The 16074-nt window shown below is 37.7% G+C and overlaps 2 protein-coding genes across 3 annotated transcripts; both read right to left on the bottom strand.

The window, feature by feature from the left end:
• Positions 1-3218: 3218 nt before the first annotated feature.
• On the bottom strand, positions 3219-4893 carry LOC113752028 (L-ascorbate oxidase homolog). The gene has a single exon (XM_027296174.1). It carries the CDS (start codon positions 4891-4893, stop codon positions 3220-3222), a length of 1674 nt encoding a protein of 557 aa, XP_027151975.1. The 3' UTR covers position 3219.
• Positions 4894-8140: 3247 nt separating this feature from the next.
• LOC113763006 (transcription factor Pur-alpha 1) lies at positions 8141-15826 on the bottom strand. 2 transcript variants are annotated; one of them, XM_027306684.1, is made up of 5 exons: positions 15063-15826; positions 14840-14887; positions 9029-9169; positions 8689-8931; positions 8141-8583 (listed from the first exon to the last, which is right to left on the bottom strand). In XM_027306684.1, the coding sequence occupies exons 1-5, from the start codon at positions 15333-15335 to the stop codon at positions 8431-8433; spliced, it is 858 nt and encodes a 285-aa protein (XP_027162485.1). In that variant the 5' UTR covers positions 15336-15826; the 3' UTR covers positions 8141-8430. The 2 variants fall into 2 exon arrangements, with proteins under 2 accessions (XP_027162485.1, XP_027162492.1); XM_027306691.1 differs by having other exon boundaries at positions 8689-8928; positions 15063-15824.
• Between the last annotated feature and the right edge of the window lie 248 nt (positions 15827-16074).

The following is a 16074-nucleotide window of genomic DNA, read 5'->3' on the forward strand; positions in this document are numbered from 1 at the left end:
AACCCCTAAACCCTAAACCCTAACCCCTAACCCCTAAACCCTAAACCCTAAACCCTAAACCCTAAACCCTAAACCCTAAACCCTAAACCCTAAACCCTAAACCCTAAACCCTAAACCCTAAACCCTAAACCCTAAACCCTAAACCCTAAACCCTAAACCCTAAACCCTAAACCCTAAACCCTAAACCCTAAACCCTAAACCCTAAACCCTAAACCCTAAACCCTAAACCCTAAACCCTAAACCCTAAACCCTAAACCCTAAACCCTAAACCCTAAACCCTAACCCCCCTAAACCCTAAACCCTAAACCCTAAACCCTAAACCCTAAACCCTAAACCCTAAACCCTAAACCCTAAACCCTAAACCCTAAACCCTAAACCCTAAAAACCCTAAACCCTAAACCCTAAACCCTAAACCCTAAACCCTAAACCCTAAACCCTAAACCCTAAACCCTAAACCCTAAACCCTAAACCCTAAACCCTAAACCCTAAACCCTAAACCCTAAACCCTAAACCCTAAACCCTAAACCCTAAACCCTAAACCCTAAACCCTAAACCCTAAACCCTAAACCCTAAACCCTAAACCCTAAACCCTAAACCCTAAACCCAAAAACCCAAAAACCCTAAACCCAAAAACCCTAAACCCTAAACCCAAAAACCCTAAACCCAAAAACCCTAAACCCTAAACCCTAAACCCTAAACCCTAAACCCTAAACCCTAAACCCTAAACCCTAAACCCTAAACCCTAAACCCTAAACCCTAAACCCTAAATTTATAGAAAATTTTATTTTGACCCTATTATTTTTATAAAATTATATTATGACCTTAATAATTTAGACAAATTACAGATTGACCCCTATATTTTTGTTAAATTAATAGTTTACCCCTATTCTTTTATAAAATTATAAATTGACCCCTATAATTTTGTTTAATTAAAAATTGGCCTTAATATTTTCCAAATTTATAAATTAACCTTTAAATTTTAGCAAATTTATACATTAACCCATATTCTTTTACTAACTCCATAATTTCGATAATTTTGAATTTTTTACATCCTTTCTCTTTGGATAAAATGCATTAAACCCCCCTATTGTTTGCCTTTTGTACACAAAACCCCCCTCATTGTTTAAAAACACACATATAAATTCCTTGTGCTTTGGACTTCTTTTGGAAAATGAATAGAAATCATCCAAATTGACGAAAAGACGTAAAATTCCAATACTAACCCCATTTTCAAAATGTACCAGTAGTTCGTTTAGGATTTAGCTGTTATTTTACTAACTTTCTTAATTCGTTTATGAACAAAAATAACTTTAAATCCAACTCAAAAATACCACACCACCAGTAGGCAAATAAAGGGAAGAAGGAAAGGAACAACAAAGGGCTTGCTATTCACCAGATGAGCAGCGGCAGAACTAAATTTCTGCCACTGCTGCTCCTGCCTTGATTAGTGCTAGTCTAGCCGCTTCTATCTATCAAAAGGGCATGACTTGCTTGGCAATTTACTCTCAGGCAGGAAATGAAGACATCGGTGTAAGTAAAGCAAATAAAGAAATCAATTTTTCTTGCATCTTTGGAAAATTATACAGTTCGAAAACAAAATTTAGTCTGCTTATATTACATAGAGACTAAAAACAGATGATAAATTTTTGTGTAAAAAAACTCCAAAAATATGAATGAGGAAATACTTATGGATTTATATCACTTATTTAATTCATAATTCCTACATTAATAATGTACCATTCATCTTTTATTCTTTTAACAAGAACAAATTCAACAACTGATGGTTAGGTTATTCTTGTGTGTGCACTTGGACCTTTTTTCTTTTTTTCATGGTACACAGGGGAGGCTAGAGCCTCTTAGCAAGATATCAAACGAGGGGTAGAGAACCCTAGTACATCAACTCCTAAGATTTCTCTAAGAGATCAGGTGGTTGACTTGGCCTTTTCATAGAAAGAGGCAGTATGACGATTTTTCTAGGAACAATGCAGAGATGATGAGGGGTTTTAAACATAGTAGTCTATATGTGATTCTCATAGTTCCATGGAGTGATGTATTTATTTTATGTTTTATGTTTTATGTTATTATGTATAATCTCTGAGGTCAAGTTGGCTGCACTAGTACTAGTAGTTGGTTGATGTAGTTGACCGTATAACTTCGACCCTGGAGCTCAAATTCTGATTGTTGGATATTGTTCAGCCTTGGTTTGCAGTATGTTGTTCAGTTGTTATGCTTGGTGCCGTTCTACTGTGATAATTTGAATTAGTTTGTAGGATTGACCAATTTGTGTGAAACTATGGAGCTGTGGCCGGGTACCTTGTAGGTAGCTTTTGGTGTTGTACTTTTCCAAATTTATCGAAGGCATGTAAAAGCCACAAGGAGCCTAATAATGGAGAATTCGATATTAATCTTATTAGAGGTTGCTATCAATGACCATACCGATCAACTTAGTTGCATCCAGCTGACCACAGGACACGCCCAGCAGAGCCGAGGTGTAGTAATTCTTTCCAATAACCTAGCAAAACCCTCCTTCCTTACCTAGTGAGCACACACTGCAAAACAAATGTGTGCTCAGCATTTAAGTTCGTCAAAGCTAAGCTAAGATGTGGCAGGAAATTTTATGGGGGGATAACTTGCACAATTTCTAAACCTTGGTTCTATAATTCCATGTAATGAATAAGATGTATGATCCATAAGTGTTTAAGTTCCCTCCGATTCCTAATAATGCAATTGGGTCTGTCCTCTTTTCCATAGTGTAGTATTGCAAATGTGAGAATTACGTTGGTAGGTAATCTATAAATACGATTGATAGTTTTATATCTTGACTTGTGATAATAAACGGAGTTGAAGGCTTTCAAATTTTTTAGTATAAATAAAATAGTAGCAAAAAATAAAGTGTACATATTCTATGATAACATTGGTTAACATTTGTTGTCAAAAGTATCTAAATGGAAGATAAATTCGGGAAAAAGAGCCTGCATATGTTCACATTGGTTAATAGTTGCCGTGAAAATGATCTAAATGGAAGGCAAAAGATGAAAAAAAGCAACATAGGAAACAGATCACAAATGAAAAAGGGAAAAATTTATTCGAGGCCAATGTTAATACATGCATTTAACTGCCGATCTCTCCTGTTCCATCCCCACTATTACAAATCCTGTGGTCCTCTTGAACGCTCTCCCTATTCAAATCAATGAATGCCTATTTCTATTCATAACGAGATTAAGCTGTGTATGGAGCGGGCAATGGCAACTTCTCCACAATTCCACCGCACAACGGCTGGTTGTCAGGAAGGTTGTATTCATCTCTCAAGGAGCGTGCAGGGGATAAGACACTGAAATAGAGTTGCTGGCCTAGGTAAGCTCTATGCTGCATGTCTGACCTCAAGTTCCACATTCCAGCATTATCAAGAGTTGTCATGATGGCTGCCCAGGACCCTGGGTAAACTTGAACGTTGTGCCTGCTTATGGCATCAAGGAGGTTGTAGTTTTTCCTCTTCTCCGGGCTCCATGTTCCCGGTTCAACTGCCACTGCAAAGAAGGAGTAGCCATCAAGATTGTATGTCTGGATGGTCTTCTCGTGGTTCTCAAAGATGATCTCCACGAAGTTGCGGAAAGTAGCGTTCAGCACACTTGGGGCGATGGTCGGCGCTGGGGTGTTGACTGCCGATCCGTCATCCTTGACAAGGTTATATTGGAACAGCTTGTCAGCGACACCAAAATACTCTGCATGCTTCAATGGAGTTGGGGTGTCTATGTGGGAGACACCGTTGATCGCATAACGAAGCTTTCCCCCAACACGAGACTCAGAGTTGACGAGCTTAATGGTGCGAGTGATGTTGATTTGGCCATAATGGTAGGAGCCTTGAGGATTGGGACGAGCAGCACTGGCAGTGAGATTCCATCGGAATGAGCGGAACTGATTCATGGACCATGCAATGCCTGCTGAGCCTACCGGTGCGGAAGGTGGGAGCTCAGGAGAGGCAGGGCCTTTCCCGTTGGTGTAACGGATGATGCCTACCGAGGAGAGTGGCACCTTGATGAACCTGCTGGAAGCTACAAAATAGTAGTCCTTGGGCTCTTTGTCGGCGGTGACCAAGACAGAAAGGCACTGGCCAACGTGAACGTCAAGGGAATCGAAATCATACTGGACGGTGTGAGAACCCTCTATCTCTACGAGTTTCAAGGGGTGGCCTTGGATCCTGAAGTTGATGGAGGTTTTCAACCCTACGTTGCATACCCGATATCTGTAGGTCTTTCCAGGCTCCATGGTGAAAAGGGGCTCAACATTGTCACCCACCTTGGCAGATTTGCCATTGATTTGAATGCCGTCGGGCCTGCCAAGTGATCGACCGCTGTCCAACATGTTCTTCAAGGCCTTGTGGCCTTTGGTGTACCAGTCGCCAACTAGAACGTTGTACTCATCTGCAGGCCTGTCAAAGGGAACGGGGATGAGGTCACGACTGTGGACGTTCAGAGGACCCATGCCACCGGCCGCCTTTTGTAAGCCTACAGTAGGGTAGTAGAAATAGCTTCCAATCTGATCCTTGACTTGGAAATGATAGGTGTAGTTCTGTCCGGGCAGAATTGGGCACATTGTACCCAAGGTGCCATCCTGCCAAGAGTTCTTCCTCTGCTGGACTCCTGCCCAAGTCAAAAGCAATGGCTCGTCTAGTTGATTGAAGACATTGACGACAATGTTGTTGTTGGAAGTGCAATTTATCCTAGGCCCTGGGAACTGTCCATTGATAAGGATACCCTGTTGAGGGACACCCAGAGGAGCTATCGTGCCGTATGTGACCTTCCAATCAAAGAAAAGATACGGATCTTCTGCTTGCACCAACAAGGCCCCAGCAGAGAGGCAGAGCAACAAAGCCACCAAGGTCACTCTTTCCATGGCTTCTCTCTGCTCTCCCCACTCTTGTACCCTCTTTTTTTTTTTCTTTTTTCTCTTAGGAAGAAGAATGAGATATTTCTTCTTCCAGATGCAGCTTGGAATGTTTTGATTTGCAAGTAAACAATGCCTTATATAGAAACCAATGCACGAGTTAAAACCGTTGAAGTTTTACGTAAAAATAAATCTCTTGGTCCAGACTCATATTGTTTCCGAATGTCACGCCTTGCCTTTCACTTTTTCCATTCTTTCTTCCTTTTTTGGGTAAAATTTCCGTTCCTTCTTTCACCCTAAAATTACTCTCTTTCACACAAAATCATTAATCTCTCTCCTTTGCTTCTTTTCTCTACCCTTCGCGAATGGACTGGGTCTATAACCAACTTCGGTAACATTGCTCGCCTTCTTCCTCGAATTTTTGTGAATTGTAGTTATGGTCTCTAATGTTTAGACTGTGTAATAAATTAGTCGCCAATGTTTCGTTTCGATCAAAATAAATTTAATTCCCAAAGTTTGTCATTTTAGGACAACTAACGAAAATATAACAATGACTAACGGTCAATAATCAAATTGCCCTTAGTTAACAACTTTGATTTTGCACTTTTGGTCCCCAATATTTTGATTTCAAATTGTTATATTTTCCTAATATTTAAATAGTGATAGTATTAAATGGATAATAAGAATTATAATTAAACTTCTTCTCTTCATTTTTTTAATTTTTATTTCATTTATTCTTTGTTTTAATATATCATATGTTGCTTTTCTTTTGCATAGTTAGTCTTAAATTTGGCTTTTGATATATACATACATACATACATATTTTCTAATTAGAATTCTTATTACCCACTTAATCCCATTTCATTCTAATTTGCATTTTAATTTATGCTAATAACTCTTAATATCACTATTTAAAAATTATGAAAATATAATGATTCAAAATCAAAATATTGGAGACCAAAAGTGCAAAGTCAAAATTATTGACTAACGGCAATTTGATGCTAACCATTAATCATTGTTCCACTTCCGTTAATTGTCCTAAATCTGCCTAAAATCACAAATTTTGGGAACTAGATTTGTTTTGGTTGAAACATTGGGAACTAGAATTGTTCCAAGTAGAATATCTACAAACTTTTTGGAGTACATTTTTTTTAATATTCTTCTACATCTAGATCAAATTTTACAAGGTATAAATCAATTTGCTTATCATTTGTCTCTTCTCTTAGCTTTCTTCTTCACAAATTTTCACACAAATTAAAACTATCTAGGATAATAAGGCTATTTTCCTAAGATTAAAACGTGACATTGCACATTTATATGCTTTTTTTTAACCTTCCCAATCCTCTACACACCCTTTCAGCCCCAACTACCAAGCAACATTGCACAATAATATGGTGCATGAATTAATCATCTGTGAAGGTACGCACTTCAGATCATATAACTGTTCGAAAACTATACTAAAATTTGCTCTTTTGCACTTAAGTTAAATTACATATAACTTCAGCACCAACTTTTCTGTTGTCACTAACCGTCTTTCTTTATCCATGTAATCTACAGAAGCATGCAATTATCCAAGAATAAAAATATCTGTTTGGTCTATATACTTTAACTTCTTACTATCTTTTCTGAGTCATACTTCATGTAACTCAAAATTTCCATCCACATATTGGTATGTGAGTAGCATATATAAATGCCCAAATAGTCTACTAAAACGTCTCATTTTGTTTGGACACATTATTAATATGTTTGGATAGGAGTTTATTTGAAATAATTACTGTAACACTTTTTCTAATATGTCTATGAGATAAAAATGTTGTTGAAAAGATAAAAAGGTGTATTAAAAAATGTAGTTGTGATGTAAACGAATAATTTTTGTGTAAATAATGACTGTCCACGCACACACACACACACATATATGTTTCTGTTTTGGATTTTTTTTTTGTAATACATATTCTATATTAGTATACAACTGGATAAAATTGTTACACTTTTGTCTCTGGATAGACATGTTGTACTTTCTTTCTTTTTAGATTGTCATTAATTTCAAGATATGGAACTGATGCTCTTCTTGTTGTAAATTGAGTGCTCGATCTAACTAAATTGGCGAGAGATAACAGAAAATGTAAATCTCTATAAACAGCAGATATTTGCATTAAAATATACCTTACTTAGAAAAATACAATCTCCTCAAATTTGATGGAAGAAAAGGTATCTATGGCCTTTAATTTTAGCAAGCAACATGTTGACTTATGTGTTACTTTGGATTTTTAAGATAGAAAATTTTCTGGAAATTAAAATTTCACCCAAGAAGAAACTAGGCAAAATAAAGAAAAGTATCCATCTATTTCTTTTTTGCATTTATGCAAAGTAAATTTTGCTACCACTTGTTGAAAACTATTGACATAGGCAGTGTGTCTGGATTGTAAATTATTTGAGATAATTTTGTGAAAAAAGTACTGTAGCACTTTTTTGATATGTTGTATGTGGATAAAAAGGTGATTGGAAAATGTGTTGATGATGCAAGCAAATCAGTGTGTATAAATAAGGTATAAATAAAGTGTAATTTTTTACAATCCAAATACTTTCCAATCTTCCTGTATTTGGCATCGGAAAATGTTGCTTGGAATCCAAAATTGTTGTTTCATCAAACTATCCTCAATTTAGGAATTTAATAGCTTGAATTTTAAAGACAAGGAATATATGGATTCATGCTGTTACACTTTTGAGCAATAAATCACATTTAGCCATGCAAGAGCTTTGTCATGCTTTGTAGCAAGCAATTTTCTCTGACGTTCTTTCTTTAGAACCACATTTGTCATATGAAGAAATGGTTTGATAAGCGGGCAGTTTTGAAAATGAAGGGCCGCTTGGTAACGTCTATATTTCTTAGTTCCCCTTTTTACTTGATAATAGAACGTTTTCTTCGTTGTCAAAAGCGGTACAAAAGTGTGTTTGTATCGGTGTATCATTTCGCAACAAATTGGTGTAAATGTGTTTGATTAAACATAAAAAGTTATCGCACGGCCCCCGAGTTTTTTCTACATATTAATTTTTTTTTTTTTCACATATCACATATAGTAGGTAAAACTCTCATGACAGGGAAATACTCAGCTGTACCACGGTTCTAACATCTAAAATCCTTTCACGGAAAACAACAGCGTCATACGCGCATGAAGAAGGGATATAAAATTCACTTGTTTTAACATCTAAAATCCTTCCAACCCCATGGGTCAATTTGAGATCGAACAAACTAGGAGGACAATGAAGCGCTTTGACTTATAAAGTGGCTAAATGTGTGTGTAGTAAATAACAAGTTTACGGTTCTTTCTTTGTTATTCCCCATCCAAATCAACCTTACTACAAGTGCAAATGAGCTCTATTTGCAATAGATACCCAATTATTCAAAAATTTTATGACATAAAATGAAAGAAGAATTCGACAAAGACATCACAATGCAACCCTACCTAACCACAATATGAGATCACACAGAATCCCCAGTTTATCGGGACTCGCCAGCTTCATTCTGAAATCCTCAAGCAATCTTCATTATCTTTGAGGTGGGTCAACTGTCCGAACGTTTGCCCCAGCCATACCTTCAATGCGATCCTTTGTGATCTCCACAAAGTGACCAACCATTTCATAAAATTGTTTCAATCCTGACAGAGGGAGGATGATTGAGGAGCGATCAGAACCCGCCACCTGCGGTTTAAAGACCAGTAATGGGAAGGCACAAGACAAACAAATCAGACCTCCTGAATGTAAGACAAACTTTTCAGGCAAGCGGAGAAACTTCAAAAGCAATACCTCAGATATTCTTAAAAAATGGCCTCTGTTGTTGCTTCCAAGATCAAAAAAGAATCTCTTTTGATCAGCCCTGATCACTTTTGAGACACCTGGATTACCAATTTCATCAGGTGGTGGCAAATCTATGGTGCGGTCCACAGTCAAATCAGATGCCGTAGGTTGAGAACTGTGGCCAGATATAAAGCCAGCCCCAACATCATCTGACAGCCCAACAAGACGTTCTGAGGCTTCAGAATTTTGCTGCTTTAAAACGTGCCACCGAAAGACATAAGGTAAGTTTCTCAACACCCAATAATGCAATAACATCTTGCTAAGAAAAGCACCCATGCGTGAAAACCACCTGATTCGGCAGGATAAAAAGCCTTGATGCTTCATTTATCTCAGCTAAAATGTTCCTAAAAGCCGCCCAGCCTTCATCTCGAGCACTTCCAGCAGGAACAATTATAGTACTACGGTTTCTGCTTACAGAGGCTTCAGAAACCTGCAGATATACTCCCATAAAGCAAGAAAGTTTGGGCAACATTACATCCAGAAAAATAACTTGTACTTTTAGTTACAACATATTCACAACAGTACCAGCCAACTTACGAACAAAAGTGTGATCTAAATTCCAAAAGCACACAACATAGACATTACATTACCCATTACAATTACTGAAGGCAGCAATAACAACCATGTAGCCGAAAGGAAAGCAAAAACTACACATGTTACATAAGAATGACCTAGAGTTCTCGTCCAAAAACTAGGCACACAAAAAAATTGTAATTTGAGGCACTAACAAAAGTAACAACTAAAGTATCATACTTTAGTAAGAGAGATGACAGGGCTAACAGAATAAGTTACTTGTGTCCAACAGAGCAGAAAAAAAAAAACCTGGGTCCTTGCTAATATAGAATATTAAGATAAAAAAAAAATTCAGCTAAAAATCCAAAGATTGGAGCTTAGGCTATCCTTGGTAACTGATACATTATCAAATAACTCAATCACAGTTATTAGATTAAATTCCATCATGTCAAGAGTCATTAGAAGGATACATAGTGACTTCAACATCCTGATATAGCAAAACCATTACACAAAATTTACCCTACCAGTACAATACCCTTGACACCGAAATATGTTTGTATAGATAGCTTAGGGGCCATATGATTCATAGTTGGGAATGGGATTTTGAATAAAAACCATATGTTAGAGAAATGTAAGAGCCAAAACCCTACATGAGTATGATAAAAGACAAGAAAAGTCAATTCCTCCGAGTTCAGTACACTTTTATCTATGACTAGGAACAGACATTGTATTGACTTCAGAATAGGGGTTAAGTTAATTTTTCTTTCTTCCTTCTTCCACATTCCCCTTAACTGCACCTTAACTGAATCCCTTAATTAAATCAATAAGAAAATTCATATTATAACGCGCGCCTTAATGTCCTGAATTTCTTGTAACTTCAGATTTGCTTAAAACTAATAAGAATTCATGAATATCAAATTTTCAACCAGAAAACTCATCTCAAACATGTCAGAGTATTCATAGTGTTAAGCCCTTCATGAACCTGATAATTTTCCCCTTTGATTCATTCAAAATCGAACCCAACACACAACATTGTCACAACCGCCAAATCCCCACAACTTCGGGGAGAAAACTGAGGAGGAGAAGGACAAGAAAGTTGATTTCCTTGTCTCTTACTTTGAAAAATTCATTCCTTTTCTTTGTCACATAAAATTAGCCATAAAAGTGAATACAATTTGGGACCCAACTAAAAGCTGGGGATCCCTGAGCTCTACCAAATGACAACTGATTGCCATATGTCACTTACAGGCACAAACAAATGAAAGACATCGGTAATGTTCTATTTCGATACCCAATTACCATGCATCCTCTTAATAGTTCTACCACTAGCCCTTCTACTCTTCTGCACATACATCACTGACAAATGATACAATGGACATCATCCTTTCAAAAAGTAATTGCAATCTTAGAGAAACCATACATCCAGTTCACGCTTGACTTGGTTTGTCTGATGTGAGATTTAAGTGATGCAGTCAACAAAGAGATCAAGAAATAGGGGCCATTGGACGGTTGGAAAAAGCCTGGGCCTGCTTACAGAAAGTGGAAATGGACACAGATCAATTTCAAGTGAATGGATACTCAAAGCGAGAGAAGTTGAAATTATTACCTTCTAGAATTTTAGGTCTAAAAGGGTATTTAGGTTTTTTAATTGTTAGCACAATTCAAAAAGTACTTTGCCATGTATTTAGAGTAGGAGGTAAAAATTTATTCATAACAGCATTATATCTTGTAGGGAAGCTTATAGCTTATATACGCTTGTTACTAAGTTTGCACATAGACAGGTCAATAAGAATTCAGTTGTTTGCTTAGAAGTCTGATTTGTTTTTCTTCCTTGAGATTCCCTTACATTCCTTACTTCCAGTGTCCCGACCCCCAACATTACATGCATATTACTATCCAAGGGTACTGTTAACAGCCCTGAAATAGCCCCAACATCTTCTGAATATCTTCTCACCCCTATCTTGTCCTACATCAGTTTGTACCGACAGCCCAAAATTTCTTCCTCTTCATCCGCCATATTTCTTCTTCCTATACAAATATGGTTGTGAATATCCTGATTTTTCTTCTAGCAAATCATCATGATTTTTTCATCTTTTGATGAATTAAGTCATCCTAAAACATTCTATTAAGTGGCTCACTTTTCTGGAATATTACTTCAAATGCGATAATCTCACAGATTATGACAACTAATTGCTAATACAAAACTGGTTGGAAGGGCTAAGATCTGGTGGTTCGCCATCAAACAAGATGTAATGCAAAGCAGACAATATAATCATACATGTACTAAGAAAAACTACTCTCAGAGAGTATCTGCCTTCTCGTCCCCATCGAAATCTATCAGAAGAGTTTTATGACCTCACAGGACAGAATATACTGACTAAAAAGCTATGTACCAAGGTTTACTCCACTACTACACTCAACCCAAGTTGTTCAGGAATGTCATCAATCTGGCAGTTTTGCAGTCCATTGTGCCAAACTAGGTTGTGATGCCATTAACATAACAACAAGAGCACTTTTCCCAATCATTCAACAAGCAGAAAGGGCAGACTGTGCAAATTTGGTTAATGATCCTCCTGTAGAGCTGAGAATTCTAAACTTTTGGCTGCTGGTTTTGAATCGATAATGAAAGCCTGAACTTTCAGAATTGATTGTGGAATTTCCCAAATCTGCAAGGGTAACACTGAAGTGGATTTCAAAAATTTCAACAAAGAATAGGATCCTTTAGCGAAGGGAAACCACGCCAGCAAAAGGCCTTGTTTCAGCAAAGGAGGATGAAATTGATGGAACAGAACACAGGAATGAGGTGGTGGTAGCATGAACGATTGAGCGACTTCAGGAGAAACCAAGGATGGCAATCTATTCTATTTGGCTCAGAATTACATTGTACATAGACAGCTTCGCAATATTCAACCTATGAAGTCCCAGCTGTACTTGTTGCTCTGTCGAGTGAACAGCAAGAGCAGTTTGGGGCTTCGGTCCTCCTTTCAACATGTTTCAGACCTTCGGCTCATTTAATTCCTTCCGCTAGTTTAGTCAAAATCACCCCTATGTTGTCCTACATCATCGAGTCAATCTCAAGTCAATTCTTAAGAGATAAACTGAAGTCGAACTTAGAAAGTTTGGAACTCATCAGCTTCTTTTGCAAGCATCAGCAAAGCTTGAAAGGTAAAAAGTTTCTTGAATTGCATTAAATTTTTTTGAGCTTGGCTCATTTATCATGTAGGAAGAACTAAAAGCTTCATTTCACAATTTTGAACTGCTTTTGTCACTATCCAACCACAGACACCTTGGAGGATTTTACTAATACGGTAAACTTATGACCACCACCATTGTAGTCATCTTCCTATCTCAATCAATCTCCATAAGTTTGCAGGCGCCTAGAAATTTTCTGTGTTGGAGCGGCTTCTAGATTTAACCAAGGCCCCCGATAATCAAAACCTAATAATACATTAGATTCCAACTGCCTACCAAACTAGTCAAAGAATATGGAAGTTTTATAACAACTTCTCAATTACTCAGCTTTTCAATTAAAAATAAACAGATTTTTTTTTCGCATTACATCCAAGCATCAGCAGATAAAAGTAAAAAAATGGGATCAATTCTTTAGGACGCATTGGAAAAATGATCTAGTTCATGGCTGACATTTAAGTACCTCGGAAGTTGAATCTTGATGATATTAGTTTAAAATTTATTACTTGATTATCGATGCTGATGAACTGATTTAAAATGAGAATCAGTCATGACTGTTCTTCATGAATGCATTACACACTTCTGAGCAAAAACACCTAAATGAACAGTTCTGCTCCACATCAGAAAGATAAACTCTCACTTCAATTATGAAATGGTATATGAGAGGAGTACACACTGAAAGAAAATACTGCAAGAGAGCTGATCCCAAAGCACATGCAGGCAACAACAAAGAGGTTTCTCAGGATTAATTACTAAAAGACAGTTAATCCCACAATTTTTTTTCAACAAATTGATCCTCATACTTATGTTTTAGCACTTACTTTGTCATTATGAGGTTGTGCTGTTCAAAAACATAATTTGATATTCTTTTTCCCTCATTGTGTTAACCCATTTTGTTACAAAATTGCAATCCAGATTCACAAATTCAAACATTTCCAATGTCCGTTATTCTTTTCAACACAATCACAATCACAATCACCTCCCTTTTCCATCTCATTCACTCCACAAACACATAACTCACATTTTCAAAACGCACAAAATGCATTAATCAGACACTAAATGCTCTCCTTCCTAACTTTCACCCTCCATCATTGCCACAATCTTAAACCTCTTTGCCTCCCATTTCCTATCACCTGCAAGGTGCATGAGTGAATACTTAATAGAACAACCCTTGGTTTCCAGATTAGGGAAAAAGTGTTCTGCAATATGATGTATATGCTTTTGCTTTTGTAATTAAGAAAGGCTCACCATATGATGAATTTTCGAGGAGAAGCAGAGCTCTAGATAACTTTACATCTCTAAATCTTCCACCATGTATGCTGAAATAGTTGTGCACATTTACGACCAATGTCTATATGATTGGTATTTAATATGGAAGAAGAGTAAATAATGGGGTTATGTGGTCGCTGATGGGAGCATGAAATCATTTGGGCCCACTGGGGAAGAAGGCACAGAGGAGGGGTCTAAGAGGACCCAAGAAAGCAGAGAGAAAAAATGAATTGTGAAGGTCCATTTTTCTCCCTTTGAATTGAGAAATCATTTGACAATGGTGGCGATGTTAATTTTCCAGACAGCACAACTGTAGAAGGACTAAAAGTATAAGTACCAATTTAGTGAAAAAAATAAAAGCTGGAGGATTGAATCTATTGCAGTTAAACAGTTAGAGAGCAAAATAAACCATTTGCTGCTTGAAAATTATCAAACAAAACAGGGGAAGAAACCTGAATTTGGCAATATTCCAGAACGTAGCAATCTCCACTATCACAATTTCATCTAGTTTGCTGTTTTAGCTGGGTTTTATATTTTTGGGACAAGTAACATAAGAGTAGGATTAACAAAAGGGTGATTCCTTTTAGAAGAGATGTACATTTAGAGCTTAAGTCCACATAAAAAGTTCATCCAGGGTGCTATGCAGGTAAGAAGAATCTGCCTACTCCAAGAAAACATATAAAACAAAGCTGAATTGCTGAAGATCCTTGCTCAGCAATTGCTATACATGCAGTTAGTTAGAGTAGTAATTATCAGGAAAGACTTGCAGCAGCTCTTTATGGACGGGAAATGATTTTCGAACCACTCATGGTGCTATAATATATAAAGCTACATAATGATTATCAAAGGTGACTTCTAGGCAAACAAAGGCATCAGCAATCCCAATTCTAATTCGGATATACTAAAGATTCATGTTCAAAGGCAAAAGAATAATGTAACTGCCAAAGCTCATGCTTGCAACAAAAAAGAGAATTCAAGGAAGTAGTAGAGACAGGCTAAACAAGGCAGGTAAACCAGCCGCACCTCTAAATTCATTGCTATCCCCTTGAAAAAAAGAAGAGAGGATGCGAGGAGAGGAAAATGACATGTAAAAGAAACAAAAATGGAGGTCCAGAAGTAAGAAAGTAACCTTGAGAAAGCGTCCCCTCCTGTTTTCTCCAACATCGAAGTAAAACACCTACAAACAAACATTGCAAAGAATCCGGAAAGATAAAATAGGGAAAATGAGACATAAAATGGATGCGCTAGCGATTGGCGCGCGCACACAGACACACACTCTCTCTAACCAAGAAAGTAGAATAAATAAAATAACAAAGAAAAGAGAAAGAGTTATTAAAGAACGGTGTATCTGCCTTGGAATCGAGCTGGAGCTCTTTGCTGAAGACGTCCTGTTTGTCAGAATTGACGTAGTAATTAAAAAGATCGAGGAACCAAGAGATGCCGTCGAAGGGGACGATAATAGTGGACCTAGTGGCTGACGTCTTTTCAGAGATCTTGAGGTAGCGTCCCCGTGGATTCTCCTTGAGATCAAAGTAGAACAGCTTGTGCTCCACCTGTAAAGTCTTGCAGAGAAGCTCAACATCATTACCACCGCCGCCGCCGGTGCCGCCTGAATTACCTTCCATCAACCTGACCTCACTTTGGCACCTGAATTTTGTTTTACTTTTATCTCAGCAACAAAATTACTACCTTAATTTGCAGAAAAATGGCCTGTTTTTGGCCCCGGGGGTTTTTTGGAGAGAGGGGGCGGGGGGAATGCGAGTGAGAAAGAAAATGAAGGGCGTCCCACTGCCTGTAGTGAACGCTGTGATATGATACACCACCACTATGCACTAGCAATTATGTACCAAATACTAGTATTAGCAACAAGAATTATCAAATTGCTACCGACGGTCAACTGAAATTGCTGGTAATCGTAACCGAGGAATGTTATCTGGTAATTGCAAGGAATGGTAGGCAAGGGTATAGAAGATTTTTAGGGTACAAAAGATGAAATAATACGATGGGTAGCACAGCAGGAAGCGGTTCTGCGCTTCTGCAAGTTAGGGCATGACGAGAGAAGAGGTCGTCGGGTAAGGAAGTACTGCTACAGTAAGTACATAATTAGTACTTTGACCAAGTCCTGTCATCATTTTTACGTTACTCTCCTCCTCGCCCAGCCTTCTAATTTTTAAAATCCCGCACCGGACCTAATCGCCAATGGACTCGTGTCGCCGAGGGATTCCATCCAAGTCCAGTCGAGCCCATTAGCACTCTCCTTAAGGCCGGAACGCGACTCGAAATTCTACAACTCTCCCCCGTAGGCCCGTTCGAATGGTAAGTTTCTTTTTTTTTTAAATACTGAGAAAATGATCGTTTCATCCT

This window comes from Coffea eugenioides, chromosome 1 (genome assembly GCF_003713205.1).
Source record: "Coffea eugenioides isolate CCC68of chromosome 1, Ceug_1.0, whole genome shotgun sequence".
Taxonomy (NCBI): Eukaryota; Viridiplantae; Streptophyta; class Magnoliopsida; order Gentianales; family Rubiaceae; genus Coffea; species Coffea eugenioides.

Coding starts and splice junctions, on each gene's coding strand:
- LOC113752028 (XM_027296174.1), bottom strand. CDS start 4,893: ATGGAAAGAGTGACCTTGGTGGCTTTGTTGCTCTGCCTCTCTGCTGGG.
- LOC113763006 (XM_027306684.1), bottom strand. CDS start 15,335: ATGGAAGGTAATTCAGGCGGCACCGGCGGCGGCGGTGGTAATGATGTT. Junction 9,170..14,839: donor GGAGGGGACGCTTTCTCAAG/GTTACTTTCTTA, acceptor GTATATCTGCAG/GTTTCTGAAGCCTCTGTAAG. Junction 8,584..8,688: donor ATTTTTTAAGAATATCTGAG/GTATTGCTTTTG, acceptor TTTAAACCGCAG/GTGGCGGGTTCTGATCGCTC.